The sequence below is a fragment of the Abramis brama genome (assembly GCF_963993115.1).
Source record: "Abramis brama genome assembly, chromosome: 12".
NCBI classification, from domain to species: Eukaryota; Metazoa; Chordata; class Actinopteri; order Cypriniformes; family Leuciscidae; genus Abramis; species Abramis brama.
In genome coordinates, this window is record NC_139974.1 from 42,151,989 (window position 1) to 42,175,842 (window position 23,854).

The window sequence follows — 23,854 nt, forward strand, 5'->3', positions numbered from 1 at the left end:
ACAAGGGGTGGATTGGAAGCACCAGTTGTCTTCCCCAAACATCAGAACTTGCAGTTGGATGCAGGAGGGATGGAGAAATAATGACTCTCTGAAGCTTTGACACTTTTCTCTGATTGTTCCGGTACAAGATTCTAAGCATCATGAGTTTTGAAAACAGTGTCACCTTGTGGCAGGTCAAATTTAAAGCCTGGCAACGCTAAAAGTGTTACGTTTCTGATAGAATAATACACATATTGAAGTGTAGCAATAAACAACAATAATAATAATAATAATAATAATAACAATAATAATAATAATAATACCAGACTTTTTTGAGGCAAGTAAATGGTGCTCTAATTATTTTATGCTGTTTATATAGCAGAATATATGATGGTCAAGTCACCTTTATTTATGTAGCGCTTTTTACAATACAGATTTTTTTGTTTCAAAGCAGCTTTACAGTGATAGTGTGTTAGCACATGGATTGAAACATTGAATCATTGACACGAAAAGTAAAGCATTCATGCAAGTGGAGCTTTAATGTTTATTGATCATGTGTTCCCCTTAAAACAGGCACGGAGATTCATGAGAAATTTCGCTATGGATAAATCAGCATTATCAAAAACTTTTGCATGGTCATAATTTTCCTTAAAATAACTAGTCAATAATGTGAATAAAGGGAGGATTTTGCATTTTGGTAGCCCGACTGGAAAACACAATAGCCCCGGGACGTCGGGCTAGCGATTTTGCGAGCCCTGCTAAAGGTCCCTTTCTGGTAGAACTCAGATAAATTATACTTGATGTAGTTTTCATTTGAAGAAGCAAAACACCCTCATTACACTCACCTCTGAGCTTTAAACGCCAAACATGGGCTCGGTTCAATCTCGTGGACTGATTCTTCCTCGCTGTAGATCTTTCCATCGGTGACCGGTGTAAACTCACACTGAGCTCGGACCCTTCTTCCTCTCTGCTCTTTCACACACTTCTACACTTTTATATTCGCTTTTATTTATACACTTTTATATTCGCCACGGCTGAAACACTGCACTGTTTCTCATTGTGTCTGTGTAATGCTTCACATGTAATGCTAGGAGGACGTACCTTGCAGACGGTTGATCAACCACATGAGCTGCTTCTTGGAGATGTTAGTGAAGCCCAGGTTGAGAGATACGGGTTGTCTGCGGATTATACTACTCAACATCGGAGGAGTGATGGAGCGCTGCCGGCTGAGGTCGATCTGAGTCCATAACCTCTTATCACAGCACCTGCAGACAGACACACGCATCACATGACTGACAGCACCTGCAGACAGACACACGCATCACATGACTGACAGCACCTGCAGACAAACACACACGTCACATGACTGACAGCGCACCTGCAGACAAACACACACGTCACATGACTGACAGCACCTGCAGACAAACACACGCGTCACATGACTGACAGCACCTGCAGACAAACACACGCGTCAAATGACTGACAGCACCTGCACACAAACACACGCGTCACATGACTGACAGCACCTGCAGACAAACACACGCATCACATGACTGACAGCACCTGCAGACAAACACACGCATCACATGACTGACAGCACCTGCAGACAAACACACGCATCACATGACTGACAGCACCTGCAGACAAACACATGCGTCACATGACTGACAGAGGCTGCATACAAACACGCGCGTCACATGACTGACAGCACCTGCAGACAAACACACGCATCACATGACTGACAGCACCTGCAGACAAAACCACACGCATCACATGACTGACAGAGGCTGCAGACAAACACACACGTCACATGACTGACAGCACCTGCAGACAAACACGCACGTCACATGACTGACAGAGGCTGCAGACAAACACATGCGTCACATGACTGACAGCACCTGCAGACAAACACGCACGTCACATGACTGACAGCACCTGCAGACAAACACATGCGTCACATGACTGACAGAGGCTGCATACAAACACGCGCGTCACATGACTGACAGCACCTGCAGACAAACACATGCGTCACATGACTGACAGAGGCTGCATACAAACACGCGCGTCACATGACTGACAGCACCTGCAGACAAACACACGCGTCACATGACTGACAGCACCTGCAGACAAACACACGCGTCACATGACTGACAGCACCTGCAGACAAACACACACGTCACATGACTGACAGCACCTGCAGACAAACACGCACGTCACATGACTGACAGCACCTGCAGACAAACACGCGCGTCACATGACTGACAGCACCTGCAGACAAACACGCGCGTCACATGACTGACAGCACCTGCAGACAAACACGCACGTCACATGACTGACAGCACCTGCAGACAAACACGCGCTTCACATGACTGACAGCACCTGCAGACAAACACGCACGTCACATGACTGACAGCACCTGCAGACAAACACACGAGTCACATGACTGACAGCACCTGCAGACAAACACGCGCTTCACATGACTGACAGCACCTGCAGACAAACACACGAGTCACATGACTGACAGAGGCTGCAGACAAACACACGCGTCACATGACTGACAGAGGCTGCAGACAAAAACATGCATCACATGACTGACAGCACCTGCAGACAAACACACGCATCACATGACTGACAGCACCTGCAGACAAATACACGCGTCACATGACTGACAGCACCTGCAGACAAACACACGCGTCACATGACTGACAGAGGCTGCAGACAAACACACGCGTCACATGACTGACAGAGGCTGCAGACAAACACACGCGTCACATGACTGACAGCACCTGCAGACAAACACACGAGTCACATGACTGACAGAGGCTGCAGACAAACACACGCGTCACATGACTGACAGCACCTGCAGACAAACACATGCGTCACATGACTGACAGAGGCTGCATACAAACACGCGCGTCACATGACTGACAGCACCTGCAGACAAACACATGCGTCACATGACTGACAGAGGCTGCATACAAACACGCGCGTCACATGACTGACAGCACCTGCAGACAAACACACGCGTCACATGACTGACAGCACCTGCAGACAAACACACGCGTCACATGACTGACAGCACCTGCAGACAAACACACACGTCACATGACTGACAGCACCTGCAGACAAACACGCACGTCACATGACTGACAGCACCTGCAGACAAACACGCGCGTCACATGACTGACAGCACCTGCAGACAAACACGCACGTCACATGACTGACAGCACCTGCAGACAAACACGCGCTTCACATGACTGACAGCACCTGCAGACAAACACGCACGTCACATGACTGACAGCACCTGCAGACAAACACACGAGTCACATGACTGACAGCACCTGCAGACAAACACGCGCTTCACATGACTGACAGCACCTGCAGACAAACACACGAGTCACATGACTGACAGAGGCTGCAGACAAACACACGCGTCACATGACTGACAGAGGCTGCAGACAAAAACATGCATCACATGACTGACAGCACCTGCAGACAAACACACGCATCACATGACTGACAGCACCTGCAGACAAATACACGCGTCACATGACTGACAGCACCTGCAGACAAACACACGCGTCACATGACTGACAGAGGCTGCAGACAAACACACGCGTCACATGACTGACAGCACCTGCAGACAAACACACGAGTCACATGACTGACAGAGGCTGCAGACAAACACACGCGTCACATGACTGACAGAGGCTGCAGACAAACACACACGTCACATGACTGACAGAGGCTGCAGACAAACACGCACGTCACATGACTGACAGCACCTGCAGACAAACACGCGCGTCACATGACTGACAGCACCTGCAGACAAACACACGAGTCACATGACTGACAGAGGCTGCAGACAAACACACGAGTCACATGACTGACAGAGGCTGCAGACAAACACACGCGTCACAAGACTGACAGAGGCTGCAGACAAACACACGCGTCACATGACTGACAGAGGCTGCAGACAAACACACGCGTCACATGACTGACAGAGGCTGCAGACAAACACACGCGTCACATGACTGACAGAGGCTGCAGACAAACACACACGTCACATGACTGACAGAGGCTGCAGACAAACACACGCGTCACATGACTGACAGAGGCTGCAGACAAACACACACGTCACATGACTGACAGAGGCTGCAGACAAACACACGCGTCACATGACTGACAGAGGCTGCAGACAAACACACGCGTCACATGACTGACAGCACCTGCAGACAAATACACGCGTCACATGACTGACAGAGGCTGCAGACAAACACACGCGTCACATGACTGACAGCACCTGCAGACAAACACACGAGTCACATGACTGACAGAGGCTGCAGACAAACACACACGTCACATGACTGACAGAGGCTGCAGACAAACACACACGTCACATGACTGACAGAGGCTGCAGACAAACACACGCGTCACATGACTGACAGCACCTGCAGACAAATACACGCGTCACATGACTGACAGCACCTGCAGACAAATACACGCGTCACATGACTGACAGCACCTGCAGACAAACACACGCGTCACATGACTGACAGCACCTGCAGACAAACACAAGCGTCACATGACTGACAGAGGCTGCAGACAAACACACAAGTCACATGACTGACAGAGGCTGCAGACAAAAACACGCGTCACATGACTGACAGCATCAGCAGACACACGCGTCACATGACTGACAGAGGCTGCAGACAAACAAGCGTCACATGACTGACAGCACCTGCAGACAAACACACGCGTCACATGACTGACAGCACCTGCAGACAAACACACGCGTCACATGACTGACAGCACCTGCAGACAAACACACGCGTCACATGACTGACAGCACCTGCAGACAAACACACGCGTCACATGACTGACAGCACCTGCAGACAAACACACGTGTCACATGACTGACAGAGGCTGCAGACAAAAACACGCGTCACATGACTGACAGCACCTGCAGACAAACACACGCGTCACATGACTGACAGCACCTGTAGACAAACACACACGTCACATGACTGACAGCACCTGCAGACAAACACACGCATCACATGACTGACAGAGGCTGCAGACAAACACACACGTCACATGACTGACAGAGGCTGCAGACAAACACACGAGTCACATGACTGACAGAGGCTGCAGACAAACACACGCGTCACATGACTGACAGAGGCTGCAGACAAACACACGCGTCACATGACTGACAGCACCTGTAGACAAACACACACGTCACATGACTGACAGCACCTGCAGACAAACACACGCATCACATGACTGACAGAGGCTGCAGACAAACACACACGTCACATGACTGACAGAGGCTGCAGACAAACACACGAGTCACATGACTGACAGCACCTGCAGACAAACACACGCGTCACATGACTGACAGCACCTGTAGACAAACACACACGTCACATGACTGACAGCACCTGCAGACAAAACCACACGCATCACATGACTGACAGAGGCTGCAGACAAACACACACGTCACATGACTGACAGAGGCTGCAGACAAACACACGAGTCACATGACTGACAGCATCAGCAGACAAACACACGCGTCACATGACTGACAGAGGCTGCAGACAAACACAAGCGTCACATGACTGACAGAGGCTGCAGACAAACACAAACGTCACATGACTGACAGCACCTGCAGACAAACACGCGCGTCACATGACTGACAGAGGCTGCAGACAAACACACGCGTCACATGACTGACAGAGGCTGCAGACAAACACACGCGTCACATGACTGACAGCACCTGCAGACAAACACACGCGTCACATGACTGACAGCACCTGCAGACAAACATGCATCACATGACTGACAGAGGCTGCAGACAAACACACACATCACATGACTGACAGCACCTGCAGACAAACACACGAGTCACATGACTGACAGAGGCTGCAGACAAACACGCGCGTCACGACTGACAGCACCTGCAGACAAACACACGAGTCACATGACTGACAGCACCTGCAGACAAACACGCATCACATGACTGACAGAGGCTGCAGACAAACACACGAGTCACATGACTGACAGCACCTGCAGACAAACACACGCGTCACATGACTGACAGCACCTGCAGACAAACACGCATCACATGACTGACAGAGGCTGCAGACAAACACGCGTCACATGACTGACAGCACCTGCAGACAAACACGCGCGTCACATGACTGACAGCACCTGCAGACAAACACGCATCACATGACTGACAGAGGCTGCAGACAAACACACACATCACATGACTGACAGCACCTGCAGACAAACACACGAGTCACATGACTGACAGAGGCTGTAGACAAACACGCGTCACATGACTGACAGAGGCTGCAGACAAAACCACACGCATCACATGACTGACAGCACCTGCAGACAAACACGCAAGTCACATGACTGACAGCACCTGCAGACAAACACGCAAGTCACATGACTGACAGCACCTGCAGACAAACACACGCGTCACATGACTGACAGAGGCTGCAGACAAACACACACATCACATGACTGACAGCACCTGCAGACAAACACACAAGTCACATGACTGACAGCACCTGCAGACAAACACACGCGTCACATGACTGACAGAGGCTGCAGACAAACACACGCGTCACATGACTGACAGCACCTGCAGACAAACACACACGTCACATGACTGACAGCACCTGCAGACAAACACACGAGTCACATGACTGACAGCACCTGCAGACAAACACACACGTCACATGACTGACAGAGGCTGCAGACAAACACACGTCACTTGACTGACAGCACCTGCAGACAAACACACGCGTCACATGACTGACAGAGGCTGCAGACAAACACACGTCACATGACTGACAGAGGCTGCAGACAAACACACGCGTCACATGACTGACAGAGGCTGCAGACAAACACACGTCACATGACTGACAGAGGCTGCAGACAAACACACGTCACATGACTGACAGAGGCTGCAGACAAACACACGCGTCACATGACTGACAGAGGCTGCAGACAAACACACGCGTCACATGACTGACAGCACCTGCAGACAAACACACGCGTCACATGACTGACAGAGGCTGCAGACAAACACACGCGTCACATGACTGACAGCACCTGCAGACAAACACACACGTCACATGACTGACAGAGGCTGCAGACAAACACACACGTCACATGACTGACAGAGGCTGCAGACAAACACACACGTCACATGACTGACAGCACCTGCAGACAAACACACGCGTCACATGACTGACAGAGGCTGCAGACAAACACACACGTCACATGACTGACAGAGGCTGCAGACAAACACACACGTCACATGACTGACAGAGGCTGCAGACAAACACACACGTCACATGACTGACAGAGGCTGCAGACAAACACACGCGTCACATGACTGACAGCACCTGCAGACAAACACACGCGTCACATGACTGACAGAGGCTGCAGACAAACACACACGTCACATGACCGACAGAGGCTGCAGACAAACACACGCGTCACATGACTGACAGAGGCTGCAGACAAACACACGCGTCACATGACTGACAGCACCTGCAGACAAACACACGCGTCACATGACTGACAGCACCTGCAGACAAACACACACGTCACATGACTGACAGAGGCTGCAGACAAACACACGCGTCACATGACTGACAGCACCTGCAGACAAACACACGCGTCACATGACTGACAGCACCTGCAGACAAACACACACGTCACATGACTGACAGAGGCTGCAGACAAACACACGCGTCACATGACTGACAGCACCTGCAGACAAACACACGCGTCACATGACTGACAGAGGCTGCAGACAAACACACACGTCACATGACCGACAGAGGCTGCAGACAAACACACACGTCACATGACTGACAGAGGCTGCAGACAAACACACGCGTCACATGACTGACAGAGGCTGCAGACAAACACACACGTCACATGACTGACAGCACCTGCAGACAAACACACGCGTCACATGACTGACAGAGGCTGCAGACAAACACACGCGTCACATGACTGACAGCACCTGCAGACAAACACACGCATCACATGACTGACAGAGAGCCATTCCACACGCACTGTATTGTGGAGGTGCAGAGGACACGGTTTTCTATGGTTTAGCATTATATTTAATATGGATAATCAGAAATACAAGTAAAGTATTGGTTATTGATATCGGTTTTGGATGAATGACTGATGAACCGTGAATTATATCAGTGCACCGCTATTATATACAGCATGAACATTTCAAAAGCTCAAATGACTCGATTCAGCCGATCGTCTGGAAGGATAAAGATCATCTCTCAACATACACATGTATTTCACAGCTAATGTTATTTCATGATTCAAAGTGTAACAAATCCTGGTGCCTTCAAAAACATTCAGTCCACTTCACATTTGTGCTATAAAAAAAGAAAAAAAAAGAAGACTATTTTATGCTATATATTACATTAATTAAAATTACAGCTGCAAACAGCAATAATGGGGGCAAAAATGCTGACAGCAAAACTGTTGTTTGCCACATTGCTTTTATGTTTATATCTGGTTATATCATGACTCAATACGCAGCACCGAAGATATAAAGACCAGCCTAATGCTTTTAGATCATACTATTTGAACATTATAATCAAATCTTTGCAATTTTCCTTCTTGATCAGTAGGAGGCGCTGTGCCGAACGATGGGATATTCCCAGATGCATCTCCATAGGGCAGGTGTTTGGCATTAGTTGAAATGCTATACAAGAACTGTTTGGTCGATCAAAAATAATTTAATAACTTTTTACCAGCATGGTGATCTAATGGTGATCTGAGCAAAGACTGGTGAAGAAGAGCTAATGAACCATCTGGCACCACTATAAAAAATTCTGTTTATAGGCCTTTCAGGTCAAGAGGTATTAGCATTAACATAAATGTAGATTTGAGCTGTTGGTGGCGCTAGAGGTTTGGAGATTCTCTGGTAAGTTCGGTCTGTCTGTAATCTGATCTCATAACTCTCCTCTACAGTTGAGTGGCAGGAGCAGAAGAAGAGAGACGGATGACGATAACAGCCACGCTAATGATACAGCAGGTGCTCATCAACCTCCGCTGCTGCACATCTAATACATTCAATCAGACATAAAACAGTTTCATCGGAATCGTTCCTTTACAGTGGCATGTGAAACTGTCTGTCGTCTATCTGTGATTATTTGTTGTTCTGCTGAACTGCCTTTAATAGGTCGTTTTTCAGTTTAGTGTCAATTAATGCTGTTTTTGGACTGAAGAAGAAGGTTGGATTTACAGAACATTTTTGACCTCTTTAGAATTGACTAGTGTGTACTTTGTACTTGTTTTAATCGTATGCTCGTGCCTTACACTCGTATTGAGTGTGATATAGTTTTTAAAGCTCATATTAAAACGTATCAGTTTAGAATAGCTTTTAGTGATTTGATTGTTTGATTTGTTGATTTTGTTTGATGTGTATGTCTGTGTTTTTGCATAGCTTTGTTTTTTTACTGATTTTATTGAGTGCCTATACATAAAAGGTATTATTATTATTATTATTATAATAGTGTCATGTGTTAGCAGATCTCTCACCAGCGGCTCCAGGTGCGGCACACACGCATGCACACACACAGCTGGCGCTGGCTGAGCTGCTGGAACACGCGGAGCCAGGCGTCTCTGGTTAGCGTGTGTGTGTCTCCGCTGGCTAGCGGCAGGCGGTGTGGTTCGGGGCAGGCAGGCGGCGGGCGCACCAGGTGTCTCTCCATCTGCAGCGGTCTGGGCGAGGGCACGGGCACAGCGCTCCTCTTCAGCGGCCGGCACTGTGAGCGCTGCAGAGAGACGCCGCTAGCGTTAGCGTTAGCTGCGGCACTGTTCCCGTTAGCCGTCGCAGAGCCGCCCGCCGCAGAGCCGCTCTTACTCTGGGCTTGCCGGCTCCCGCCGCGCAGTTTGCTCCCGCGGACAGCTTTGCCGTGCCGGTGATTGGTGACGGTGCTGTTGGAGTTCTCCTTCTCTTGCGTCTCCCTGCTGACCCGCGAGCGCCCGTTACGCTCCTGCCCGTTCGAGCGCTTGGAGGACAGGCCGTCCGGGGGGTGTGTGTGTGTGTGTGTGACGGGCTGCGTGGCGGACAGCGGAGACGGCGGAGCCACAGGTTTGTGACCGCGATCCGCTGAGCCGTCCTCGTCCTCGTCCGCTTCGGGGTCCAGAACCGGCTTGCGGACTCTGGGATTAGCGTCTCCTCGGCGGCGCTGCGGCTGAGGCTCGTCAGGCTCCGGCTCCGGCTCCGGCACGCTCTCTCCCTCAGAGTCCTCGCTCGCGCTGAAGCCCAGCTCCGCCAGGCGCCGGTTACGCTCCCGATCCCGCATGCTCCCGTACGCCGGAGAGGACGGTTCCGAGGCGCCGATGGGAGACGGAGAGTCCGAGTCCGACTCAGAGTCCGTCTCAGAGCTGGAGGAGGACGAGGAGCTGGAGTCCCGCACTCGCTCCAGCAGACACATGCGCTTGAAGCGCTCCAGCTTCTCCCGGTGATGGGAGCGCTGGTCCTGGCTGGCCGTCAGAGACGAGGGCTGAGCCGGAGCCGAGCCGGAGCCGTGACCGACTGACACCGATGCGTTCGGCCCGTTCGCTTCAGAGGAGTCCGAGGAGTTGGGTTTCGCTTTCTGCAGAAGACAGAAACTCAGTGAAGAGCAGTCCTCTTAGGAGAGACACTGGCTACGTTTACATGCACAACTTTTGTTTCAATCGGACTGAATTCATTCTGACTAATGAATCTGAGTGTAGTGTTTACATGAACACTAAACATGTGATCGGGTTGATGTGCGCGTTTATATGTCACAAGCTTCAAATCAGGATAGATTGTTTGACATGCACACACTGTTTGCGGATAATAACATTGGTTCTTTATTTGTTTTAAACAGCAGACTTGATATTTATCCATTTCTGGTCATAATTTGGAGATAATGAGCGTATGAGCCGTTGTGCCGCTGCTTATATTGATCACACAGTAAAAATGTTGTGTGTGGATGAGAGTCTGAAGCAAGGACTGGTGGGTCGTTGTCCTGCTCCACTTCACACACGCAGTGAACCGAGGGTTATAGAATAACGGGAAACCCATTTATACAACACTTTATTCAACAGGAACAACAGCTCGTTCAGCGCATCATACATCATTACGGTATTTCTACGTCATTGCACATGCGCAGTCCTTTCAGTTTCCGTTTTCAATACGATCAAGTGTTTAAATGTTCTCTCGATCGGATTAGAAAAGGCCCCTTTCAATCCGATCGAAATCTCATTGGGATCGATTAAAGTGTTTACATGAAGGCTTTTCAGTGCGATTGAGCCGTCAATCCCATTACTAACGGATTATTTGGTTGCATGTAAACGTAGCCTCTGACAACTATTCTTTTCAACAATGAGACAGTCGTACCTTTTTCAGATGTTTCTCACGGGCACCTTTGATCTGTCGGGGAAACACAGAAAAACACAGTGCTCATAAAAACAGGCACATGCTACGAACACTCCCGGCCCGAGCGGGTCTGATATTAGCAGCTCGACTCTCTTATGAGCGAAACTCTCAAACATCACCACACATTTCTTTGCCAAGTTTCAAATTTAAAATGTAGCCTTTTCTAAAACACTACAGACCTTTTTGGTGACTATATTTAATCTAGGGATGCACAATATATCGGCATCGGACAATATATGATCATTTTTAATGTTATCGTTATCTGCCTGATAAGAAAATTTGGCCGATATATTAAAGCCAATAAATAATGGATTATTTCCTTCAGCTGAGACCCTTCAGATGCGCACAGTTCAACATGATGGTTTTGAATTGCTTGAAATATGATTGGAATCTCTTCAAAAAAGGAAAATACAGTAAAGTGAAACATGCTTTCATAAAGGCTACATAAAATTATAATGAGAACATTCTAATTGTGTGCTTGGGACATGGCTTTTAATTGTGAGTTTTGTATTTGTAATCAGGCTCTCAAAAATGAAATATATATATATAAAAAATTGGATTCAGATTTATCGGCCAATTTATCGGTTATCGGCTTTCAAACACAAAGAATTATCAGTATCGGCCAAAATGTTCACATCGGTGCATCCCTAATTTAAACACTAGATATAAAAATAGTTTCTCTCTCCATGTTTGATATTACGTCAGCTGTTGTTTCTTGTAGAATCATATGAGTGAGAGTTGAATCTAAAGCTAGACTGAAAGATTTCATTGCACCAGTCCATGAATCTGCTGTTGGACTTGCCTTCTTCTTGGAGCCCCCCTCCTGAGGCACGTCCTTCTCCTTCTTGCGTTTCGGCCCGTCTTGTCGTGTCGAGTCTTCCAGAGACAAGCTCTTCTTCTTACTGGGAGGAGGATCATCCGTGAGCTTCCAGCGACTCACTTCCCCGTTGTCCATGCGTCGCTTTCCTAAACCGTCTCCTTGATCCTGTAGACCAGACAGAAACCTTATATTATTCTGAAGTTATAACGGTGACATCATTCTGCCACAGATTCTCTATAAACAAGCTGAAGTTATAAATCAAATGTTATCATGTGTTTGTTTGGAGACATGAAATCTAAATGCTCATTATTTAGGAAACTGATTTGCAAGATCGTGCATGATTACTGAAGTATCGTGCAAAACCAGGCCTGACTGAACACGTTAAATGTCACGTTTCCTTTTCAGTTTGCTCCCTTCAGAACAGATTTTTGCAATTTTGAACGATAATGAAGTTGGGGCGATAGTATAGCTACATTTTAAGACAATATAAACATTCAAGCAGTTGAGATTTGCTATATTATATAACCGCTGTACGTGAATTTATTGTATGCATGAGGATAAAGTTGGATACACTGTATATCCAACTTGATAAAGAGCTTGGCAATAACAGTTACATCCTGCAGCAAAATAATAAATCAGCTTATTGAGCTTTGCTATATAGTATATATTGCTTTAGGTGAGTGTACTGTATGTATGTGAAAAAATTAGCCCTTTATATGACTTTATGGGCCCTATCTTACACCCAGCGCAATGAAGCGCCAAGTGCGACGCAAGTGTTTTTTGCTAGTTTCAGTCTGACGCAGTTTTCATTTTCACGTCCTGCGCCACGTTGTTTAAATAGCAAATGCATTTGTGCCCATGGGTGTGCTGGTCTGAAAACGAGGTGTGTTCTGGCATATTGTTGGACCGTTGCTATTTTGAGGCAACAGAAATAGACTACGCAATATTTTTTTTTGTTATTTAATGAGCGCGTTAGTAATGTGCGCCTATAGGCGGGTCCACAACGCGCGTACACTCTGCTTATTAAACACACAAGGACGCACAGCTGCACACAAACATGCCAAATATTTAAAATAAGAGGATTACAATGTAAAAGATTATTATTGTGTACATAAAGATATGGTGAATCCGGCTTGTCCCGTAGATGATCTGCTTGCACACTTTTACCTCGTGCACGAGCAGATCCGTTTGCGCTCTGGAGACGTGTTCGTTCTTTCCACTATCAAATTCCGTCATGTAAATAGCGAATCTGCCATGGGGCGAGCGCAACTGGAATTTAAAGGGAACGGGAGATGAGACTCTGATTGGTTTAACGCACGTAAATCCCAAAACACACCCATTACTCATTAAGAGAATAGGGACAACCCTTTTAGACCAGCGCCGGGAGCACCGACCATTTTTCCGGTCGTTAAACTAGCAAAAGTGGATTCGGACACGCCCTAAGTGAACTTGCGCCGTGCGCTTTAGACCATGCGCTTAGATCGTTAAAATAGGGCCCTATAAGTCTTTATAGTCCATCTCAATCGGTTTTCAAATGACGGATTTATGGACCAAAATCTATTGGTTTCAGAAAACCAAACCTTTAAAGAAGGTGTGGCAAAACCAGTCCTGAAACAGAGACGCTTCATCATGTTTTACCTCAGTCTTACCTTACTGGTCTTTCCTTCCTTGTGGCACTTTGGACATTCCCAACAGTTTGGGATCTCATCGTTAATGATGCCTTCGGACTTCCCCATCTGCGGGAGAGAGTTGGTGATGTTATGGTCAGCATTAAGAGTGCTGGTAAAGAGTGCTGGTAATGAGTGCTGGTAATGAGTGCTGGTAATGAGTGCTGGTAATGAGTGCTGGTAAAGAGTGCTGGTAAAGAGTGCTGGTAATGAGTGCTGGTTAAGAGTGCTGGTTAAGAGTGCTGGTTAAGAGTGCTGGTAATGAGTGCTGGTAATGAGTGCTGGTTAAGAGTGCTGGTAATGAGTGCTGGTTAAGAGTGCTGGTTAAGAGTGCTGGTTAAGAGTGCTGGTAAAGAGTGCTTGTAAAGAGTGCTGGTAAAGAGTGCTTGTAAAGAGTGCTGGTAAAGAGTGCTGGTAATGAGTGCTGGTTAAGAGTGCTGGTAAAGAGTGCTGGTAAAGAGTGCTGGTAATGAGTGCTGGTAAAGAGTGCTGGTAATGAGTGCTGGTAAAGAGTGCTGGTAAAGAGTGCTGGTAATGAGTGCTGGTAAAGAGTGCTGGTAAAGAGTGCTGGTAATGAGTGCTGGTAAAGAGTGCTGGTAATGAGTGCTGGTAAAGAGTGCTGGTAATGAGTGCTGGTAAAGAGTGCTGGTAATGAGTGCTGGTAAAGAGTGCTGGTAAAGAGTGCTGGTAAAGAGTGCTGGTAATGAGTGCTGGTAATGAGTGCTGGTAAAGAGTGCTGGTAATGAGTGCTGGTAAAGAGTGCTGGTAAAGAGTGCTGGTAATGAGTGCTGGTAAAGAGTGCTGGTAATGAGTGCTGGTAATGAGTGCTGGTAAAGAGTGCTGGTAATGAGTGCTGGTAAAGAGTGCTGGTAAAGAGTGCTGGTAATGAGTGCTGGTAAAGAGTGCTGGTAATGAGTGCTGGTAATGAGTGCTGGTAATGAGTGCTGGTAAAGAGTGCTGGTAATGAGTGCTGGTAAAGAGTGCTGGTAAAGAGTGCTGGTAATGAGTGCTGGTAAAGAGTGCTGGTAATGAGTGCTGGTAAAGAGTGCTGGTAAAGAGTGCTGGTAATGAGTGCTGGTAAAGAGTGCTGGTAATGAGTGCTGGTAAAGAGTGCTGGTAATGAGTGCTGGTAATGAGCCGGTGTGGGCCAGACCTTCAGGCAGCTGGGGTGGATGATCTCGTTGCAGATTGTGCACTCCATCAGAGAAAGGCTGAACTTCTCCTCCTCCGACTCCACCGTATCTTCCTTCCCCGCTTCACCACACGCGAAACACACGGCAGTGTGCGGCAACACCGGCTGCAGGAGAGACCCATGGGGAAAACACACACACACACATAAACTAACCTGGGAGAACATGTGTGAAGGTTTGCACATGGGATTAAGATGCATTTTGCTCAATCTGATCACAAGTGGTCAATACTAAATAAAGGTAAAAACAACATTATTAACTGCGTGTTTACAATTGCTTAGAAGCTTTGGAAGCTGAAGCTTTACATTTAGCCGTTATAATTCCAACACACACTTAAAGGTACAATATGTAAGATTTTTGTAATAAAATATTCAAAAACCACTTTCACAGTGTGATATATTTCATTGTGTCCTTACATTATCCCAAAAGTTCCCAAGGATTTGTAAATCCAGAGAAATTCCAGTTTTTAATAATGGCTCGTCCCTGGTCATTGTCGCCTATCAATGGGGACTCACCGCGGTGCACTGCCGGAGCAGACACGACTGCTTCATGCGACCCGGTCCTCCGAACTTCTTCATGTCCTTGCAGAAGTGGCACTCGCCGCACTCGGTCCTCATACACGCCTGACAGCGCCGGCACCGTGTGCGCCGCCGCCGCGCGCCTCCCAGCGCCTTACTGCCAGACATCGCCTCGGCATTCACCTGCACACACACACACACACACACACACAGGTCAGGACATCACAACACACACACACGCGCCTCCCAGCACCTTACTTTCAGACATCGCCTCGGCATTCACCTGCACACACACACACACACAGGTCAGGACATCACAACACACACACACGCGCCTCCCAGCGCCTTACTGCCAGACATCGCCTCGGCATTCACCTGCACACACACACACACACACAGGTCAGGACAGCACAACACACACACCTTCATTCAGGTGCCTCCCAGCACCTTACTTTCAGACATCGCCTCGGCATTCACCTGCACACACACACACACAGGTCAGGACATCACAACACACACACACGCGCCTCCCAGCGCCTTACTGCCAGACATCGCCTCGGCATTCACCTGCACACACACACACACAGGTCAGGACAGCACAACACACGCGCCTCCCAGCACCTTACTTTCAGACATCGCCTCGGCATTCACCTGCACACACACACACACAGGTCAGGACAGCACAACACACGCGCCTCCCAGCACCTTACTTTCAGACATCGCCTCGGCATTCACCTGCACACACACACACACGGAGCCGGCGGTGAGCCGAATACGGAGCCGTTTCTCAGACAGATTCATGTGAAGATTTAAGGGTACATCACTTTAACTTTAACTTGTACGACTTTCTATTCAGTGAAACAAAATCAGAGGCAACCAACTTCAGTCTCCGTCATCCTCCACTTTCACTGCAACACTTTTATCCGTTCAGTGAAAATTAACAGTGATTCGCAGGTGTGTGTCAAATTACTATTATACTACTGTATTACAGTGACTTTCATGAAATATCATCAGATTACTTGCTAATAATGTCATCAGATTACTCCATGTCAGCATTACTTATGTTTAAAATGCTAATTCAAAGTTCAAATGTAATGACAATAAACAAAAGTGCACTCATGAGAACCAAGCTATTATAAATGTATTTAAACTTTGACACCATTTATTTTTCTAATGCATGTTACCGGTCTCATTATTAATGCTTCATTCAAGTATTTTTTGGACTTTGTAATCCTTTATAAAAACGTCCTAACTTGCTCTTCTGTAATGTGACTTGCCAACACACACACACACTGAGTTCAGGGACAGTCTCCTCCTCTCCTCCCGGACGGACACACACACACACACACACACACACACACACACACTGAGTTCAGGGACAGTCTCCTCTCCTCCCGGACGGACGGAGGGTTAGGGTCTTCAGACGAGCACAGGTGGAGGAACTCTTCACTCAAGCCAGTTCAGGTTATAGTTCACACAAAAATGAGCCCATGATTTACTCGGCCTCAAGCCATCCTAGGTGTATGACTCTCTTCTTACAGATGAACACCATCTGAGTTATAAATAAAAAATATCCCGCTCTTCCCAGCTTTATAATGGGAGTGAATGGAGCCTGAGATTCTGAAGCATCATCCATCATAACCCTAATCCACATGGGTTAATAAAGGCCTTCTGAAGAAAAATATCCAGATTTATAACTATAATCACTGGTGTCCGGTAACAGCCGTACGCAAGTCTAGTTCCAGCGGAAGAGTGACCTCTGACCCCACGCATGACATATTGGCAAACGTGGAAGAGCAGAGGATCGAGCAAAACACCGGTCACAAATCAGAAGTATAAAACAAGATTTTTTATAGAGAAATGTGGAAGGAGCTTGAGTTTGATGTTTGAACCGCGAGAGGCGTGGACTGAGCTAATGCCACTCCTACATCATGCGTGGGGTCAGAGGTCATGCGTGGGGTCAGAGGTCACTCTTCCCCAGGAACTAGACTTTGGTACGGCCATTACCGGACGCCAGTGATTATAGTTTCTATAGTTATAAATCTGGATATTTTTCTTCAGAAGGCCTTTATTAACCCATATGGATTAGGGTTATGACGGATGAGGCTTCAGAATCTCAGGCTCCATTCACTCCCATTATAAAGCTGGGAAGAGCGGGATATTTTTTATTTATAACTCAGATTGTGTTCATCTGTAAGAAGAGAGTCATATACACCTAGGATGGCTTGAGGCCGAGTAAATCATGGGCTAGTAAATGAACTATCCCTGTGAGACAGACGTTAGTGGGGTCAGGTGCTGTGATGGACAGACGGCTGTTGAGGACACTCGCTTCCCACGCGTTACGTTTAACACACACTTAAAGTTTTTGGCCAATCACAAAGCACTGGTTGAGCTGTGGCCAATCAGAGCACTGGGCTTTTTTGAAGGAGGGGCTTTGTAGAAATCAGTGCGTTTCAGTTTCAGACAGACTGGACAAGAATGTACAGTATGTTTTTTTTTTTTTTACATTAAAGCATGTTAACCTATTACCCCCAATAAACAAAATAAACTTTTAAAATAGCATCATATGAGCCCTTAATGGCTCAACCGATGTTCAGGGAGAATCTGCCTCTCGTTGAGCAAACGTGGGTCAGTTAAACAGCAGATTAATCGACTGAACTTCAGTCCCTCGTTTCCATCCCTGTCAGACGTTAAACATCCATCCTGAGGATTCCTGACGAACACAGACAGGAACTATAACGACAAAGATCTAGTTCTCAACATCTCGGTCGGTGGATTGGGACAGGAACCACCGATATACAACCCAACCAGCAGGTTTATACAGTATATTTATGTGTTTGTGAGAGTGTGTCGCTGAAGGGAGTAAATTGTTGAGTTTTCTGCAGTGAAATTGTGGATTGTTTCTGGTTTTACTGTATAACATTTTGGTGTTGTGACAAACCTATTTCCATATTATTATTATTATTATTATTATTATTATTACATGTACTGTAGGCTTGTGCGATATTGAGAACAAAATTTTAGAATTTTTAGAAGGTAAAGCAAAAGTAATCAGCAATTTGCTTTTTTTCATGATAGTAAAAGTATTCTAAAAACATTTTATTTCAGGTAGATAATCAAAACTCTTCAAGCTACTGTGCAGTACGAGAGACACGAGACGAACTGTCAGACATACAGAATTACACACAAGCGTTCAGATACGGTATATTTGAGTTTTGATAAATATTTAACCACTAAATGCCACGACAGAATCTAATATTGCAGAGATGTCTGATAATAAATCACCATTTGTATGTCCTCATTAAATACAACATTATTTTCATCTTGAGTGACAGCAGGATTACTGTAGTATATTATACTTTCTATCATTGATAAACAACATCTACTGCCACCCAAATCACACAGTTAACCAGAGCAAAGTCATGATCACTTCATAAGGCATTTTCCGAGCGGTGTAATATTTCACAGTATTTTGTAATTTAGTTCATTTTTTTATGACAACAACCAGTAAATATAGGTGGAAAGTCCATGGTATACCCTGGTATGTCTTCAGTTACATAATTCTCCATTCTGTCAGGTGAAATATGGGCCTAAAATCAGACTGAAGACTCCCAGAAGCTGCAGGGATTCACCATGATTTACTGTGGTGAATGACAGTGTCATCATCAGTCAGTGAATGAGCTGTGCCACTGCAGACACACGACAGCTAACATGAGCGGCTAACCAGCTGGTTAGTGAGTTAGTTATTCGTCCTCAGCCACACATATACTCACAGAACCCAGCCCAGCAGCTGAGAAGCGCTTTCACTGATCCACAGAACCAGAAACACACCAGACGAACGAGCAGAAACACTCCAGACTGGCTATAACGAGCCGCTAGCATGGGCTGGTTAGCAGGTCCATTCAGCGCATTCACACGCAGTTCAGCGGGACTGAGATGATGGGCTTTACTAACCATTGTGATCTGGGAGGAATTTCGCCCACGACGATCTTGTTTTAATGGCACACACTCTCACAGACACACACACTCTCACAGACACACAACAATACACGGCTAGCCACCGAGCACGAGCTCGTCCCAGCAGAACTCACTCACCTGCTCGTGTGGACGCGCATTCTCCCAGATCGAGCATTAGAGTGATGTTTTCTGAGATGTTTTCTGAGATGTTTTCTGGCGATAGATGAACAGACACAATGAAAGAGAGAGAGAGAGAAAGAGAGAGAGAGAGAGAGAGAGATCGCTTCCTTGTTCTCAGTCTCTCTCTCAGCTTTACATGAGTGACTGCTTTAAACACCAATCACATCCATTACCAGCTATTATCAACGACAGCGATGATTTCTGCTCTCTCAATGTGCTCCTCAAATATTAAAATCATACGAGCTCTTCAGATCATTGATATAATCCATAAATATCATCCTCTGTGATTCCGATGGCCGATATTCCAGGCGCTTATTATTCCCGAACGATCTGCGGAACTGAAAGAGAAAACAGCATAAACGGATAAACGTGCCTTTTGTTCGCTCTTTCCTATTGTGTTCCTCTGCTGCATTTATCTATCAATATATGTATGTATATTTATATTGTAACGCATCAAATGCGCCAGTAGAGTCCAGATCAGCTCTTACATGATCCTGACGCCATTCCTGCTCCCGAAAATCAAATAAATAAATAAATATGGTAAATAAAAAATATGGAGAGTAAAAAAAAAAATACAAAAGCTCCTCCCAGGTCAATTCGTCACAACCCTGCGGCATCATGGGAAATGTGGTCCATTAGAGCCCTACCCAGAAACACTGCGGCAGGGTTATATTGCGACACTTGACATATCTGTGAGAAAATAATAAACAATAATAATATGAAACTAGAAAAAAAAGTTTGTTGAGACAAACTTTAAGTTGGCTTGAGAAAGCCGGACCGGAGAGTTTGAAGAAGTTTAAAGTAGAAGTTTAAAGTAGTTAGAAGTTTGAAGTAGTTTGAAGCTTAGTAGTTTAAATTTTGATTGATAAATTAGTTAGAAAGAAAGAATAGTTAGAAAGAAAGAAAAAAGATTAGTTAGAAAGAAAAAGAAAGAAAGATTAGTTAGAAAGAAAGAAAAAAGATTAGTTAGAAAGAAAGAAAAAAAAGATTAGTTAGAAAGAAAAAGAAAGAAAGATTAGTTAGAAAGAAAGAGAAAGAAAGATAGATTAGTTAGAAAGAAAGAAAGATAAGTTAAAAAGAAAGATTAGTTAGAAAGATAGATAAAGAAAGATTAGTTAGAAAGAAAGACAGATTAGTTAGAAAGAAAGAAAGAAAGAAAGAAAGAAAGAAAGAAAGAAAGAAAGAAAGAAAGAAAGAAAGAAAAAGAAAGAGAAAGAAAGAGAAAGAAAGAGAAAGAGAAAGAAAGAAAGATTAGGTAGAACGAAAGGAAGAAAGAAAGAAAGATAAGAAAGAAAGAAAGAAAGAAAGAAAGAAAGCAAGAAAGAAAGAATGAATGGTGGATTAGTTAGTTAAAAAGAAAGAAAGATGGATTAGTTGGAAAGAAAGATGGATTAGTTAAAAAGAAAGAAAAATAGATTAGTTAGAATAAAAGAAAGAAAGAAAGAAAGAAAGAAAGAAAGAAAGAAAGATGGGTTAGTTAGAAAGAAAGATTGATTAGAAAGAAAGAAAGAAAGAAAGAAAGATGGATAAGTTAAAAAGAAAGAAAGAAAGATAGAATAGTTAGAAAGAAAGATGGATTAGAAAGAAAGAAAGAAAAAAGATAGATTAGTTAGAATGAAAGACAGAAAGATATATTAGAAAGAAAGAAAGATGGATTAGTTAAAAAGAAAGAAATATAGATTAGTTAGAAAGAAAGATAGAAGGATAGATTAGAACGAAAGGAAGATAGATTAGATAGAAAGATAGATTAGTTAGAAAGAAAGAAAGAATGAAAGAAAGACAGAAAGAAAAAGAAAACAAGATAGATTAGTTAGAATGAAAGAAAGAAAGATAGATTAAAGAAAGAAAGAAAGAAAGAAAGAAAGAAAGAAAGATGGATTAGTTAAAAAGAAAGAAATATAGATTAGTTAGAAAGAAAGATAGAAGGATAGATTAGTTAGAATGAAAGAAAGAAAGATATATTAGAACGAAAGGAAGATAGATTAGATAGAAAGACAGATTAGTTAGAAAGAAAGAAAGAATGAAAGAAAGACAGAAAGAAAAAGAAAACAAGATAGATTAGTTAGAATGAAAGAAAGAAAGATAGATTAAAGAAAGAAAGAAAGAAAGAAAGAAAGAAAGAAAGAAAGATGGATTAGAAAGAAAGAAAGAAAAAAGATAGATTAGTTAGAATGAAAGACAGAAAGATATATTAGAAAGAAAGAAAGATGGATTAGTTAAAAAGAAAGAAATATAGATTAGTTAGAAAGAAAGATAGAAGGATAGATTAGAACGAAAGGAAGATAGATTAGATAGAAAGATAGATTAGTTAGAAAGAAAGAAAGAATGAAAGAAAGACAGAAAGAAAAAGAAAACAAGATAGATTAGTTAGAATGAAAGAAAGAAAGATAGATTAAAGAAAGAAAGAAAGAAAGAAAGAAAGAAAGAAAGATGGATTAGTTAAAAAGAAAGAAATATAGATTAGTTAGAAAGAAAGATAGAAGGATAGATTAGTTAGAATGAAAGAAAGAAAGATATATTAGAACGAAAGGAAGATAGATTAGATAGAAAGACAGATTAGTTAGAAAGAAAGAAAGAATGAAAGAAAGACAGAAAGAAAAAGAAAACAAGATAGATTAGTTAGAATGAAAGAAAGAAAGATAGATTAAAGAAAGAAAGAAAGAAAGAAAGAAAGAAAGAAAGAAAGATGGATTAGTTAAAAAGAAAGAAAGATGGATTAGTTGGAAAGAAAGATGGATTAGTTAAAAAGAAAGAAAAATAGATTAGTTAGAATGAAAGAAAGATAGATTAGTTAGAAAGAAAGATAGATTAGTAAGAGAGAAAGAAAAATTATTAGTTAGAAAGAAAGAAAGAAAGAAAGAAAGAAAGAAAGAAAGAAAGAAAGAAAGAAAGAAAGATGGGTTAGTTAGAAAGAAAGATTGATTAGAAAGAAAGAAAGAAAGAAAGAAAGAAAGATGGATAAGTTAAAAAGAAAGAAAGAAAGATAGAATAGTTAGAAAGAAAGATGGATTAGAAAGAAAGAAAGAAAAAAGATAGATTAGTTAGAATGAAAGACAGAAAGATATATTAGAAAGAAAGAAAGATGGATTAGTTAAAAAGAAAGAAATATAGATTAGTTAGAAAGAAAGATAGAAGGATAGATTAGAACGAAAGGAAGATAGATTAGATAGAAAGATAGATTAGTTAGAAAGAAAGAAAGAATGAAAGAAAGACAGAAAGAAAAAGAAAACAAGATAGATTAGTTAGAATGAAAGAAAGAAAGATAGATTAAAGAAAGAAAGAAAGAAAGAAAGAAAGAAAGAAAGAAAGAAAGAAAGAAAGATGGATTAGTTAAAAAGAAAGAAATATAGATTAGTTAGAAAGAAAGATAGAAGGATAGATTAGAACGAAAGGAAGATAGATTAGATAGAAAGATAGATTAGTTAGAAAGAAAGAAAGAATGAAAGAAAGACAGAAAGAAAAAGAAAACAAGATAGATTAGTTAGAATGAAAGAAAGAAAGATAGATTAAAGAAAGAAAGAAAGAAAGAAAGAAAGAAAGAAAGAAAGAAAGAAAGAAAGAAAGATGGATTAGTTAAAAAGAAAGAAATATAGATTAGTTAGAAAGAAAGATAGAAGGATAGATTAGTTAGAATGAAATAAAGAAAGATATATTAGAACGAAAGGAAGATAGATTAGATAGAAAGATAGATTAGTTAGAAAGAAAGATATATTAGTTAGAATGAAAGAAAGATAGATTAGATAGAAAGATAGATAGATTAGTTAGAAAGAAAGATAGATTAGTTAGAATAAAAGAAAGAAAGATATTTAGTTAGAAAGAAAGATGGATTAGTTAGTTAAAAAAGAAAGATAGATTAGCTAGAATGAAAGATGGATTAGTTAGTTAGAAAGATATATTAGATAGAAGGATAAATAGATAGATTAGTTAGAAAGAAAGAAAGAAAGAAAGAAAGAAAGAAAGAAAGAAAGAAAGAAAGAAAGAGAGATTAGATAGATAGATAGATAGATAGATAGATAGATAGATAGATAGATAGATACACACACACACTCACACACACTCTCTCTCAGTCA

General features: G+C 43.7%; 1 protein-coding gene across 2 annotated transcripts in view; it reads right to left on the reverse strand.

The window, feature by feature from the left end:
* The window catches only part of fbxl19 (F-box and leucine rich repeat protein 19), a 43,996-nt gene extending 23,598 nt beyond the window's left edge, over positions 1-20,398 (reverse strand). Inside the window, exons 1-10 of one of the 2 annotated variants that reach the window (XM_084131025.1) lie at positions 20,273-20,398; positions 19,958-20,122; positions 19,743-19,817; positions 15,645-15,830; positions 15,093-15,236; positions 13,922-14,008; positions 12,255-12,437; positions 11,414-11,446; positions 9,580-10,643; positions 1,081-1,244 (exon numbers count right to left, since the gene is read on the reverse strand). In XM_084131025.1, the coding sequence (XP_083987151.1) occupies positions 1,081-1,244; positions 9,580-10,643; positions 11,414-11,446; positions 12,255-12,437; positions 13,922-14,008; positions 15,093-15,236; positions 15,645-15,815 (1,846 nt within the window). In that variant the 5' untranslated portion in view covers positions 15,816-15,830; positions 19,743-19,817; positions 19,958-20,122; positions 20,273-20,398. Of the gene's footprint in view, positions 1-1,080; positions 1,245-9,579; positions 10,644-11,413; positions 11,447-12,254; positions 12,438-13,921; positions 14,009-15,092; positions 15,237-15,644; positions 15,831-19,742; positions 20,123-20,272 lie in introns of both variants that reach the window. The other variant, XM_084131024.1, reaches the window with a different exon arrangement.
* Between the last annotated feature and the right edge of the window lie 3,456 nt (positions 20,399-23,854).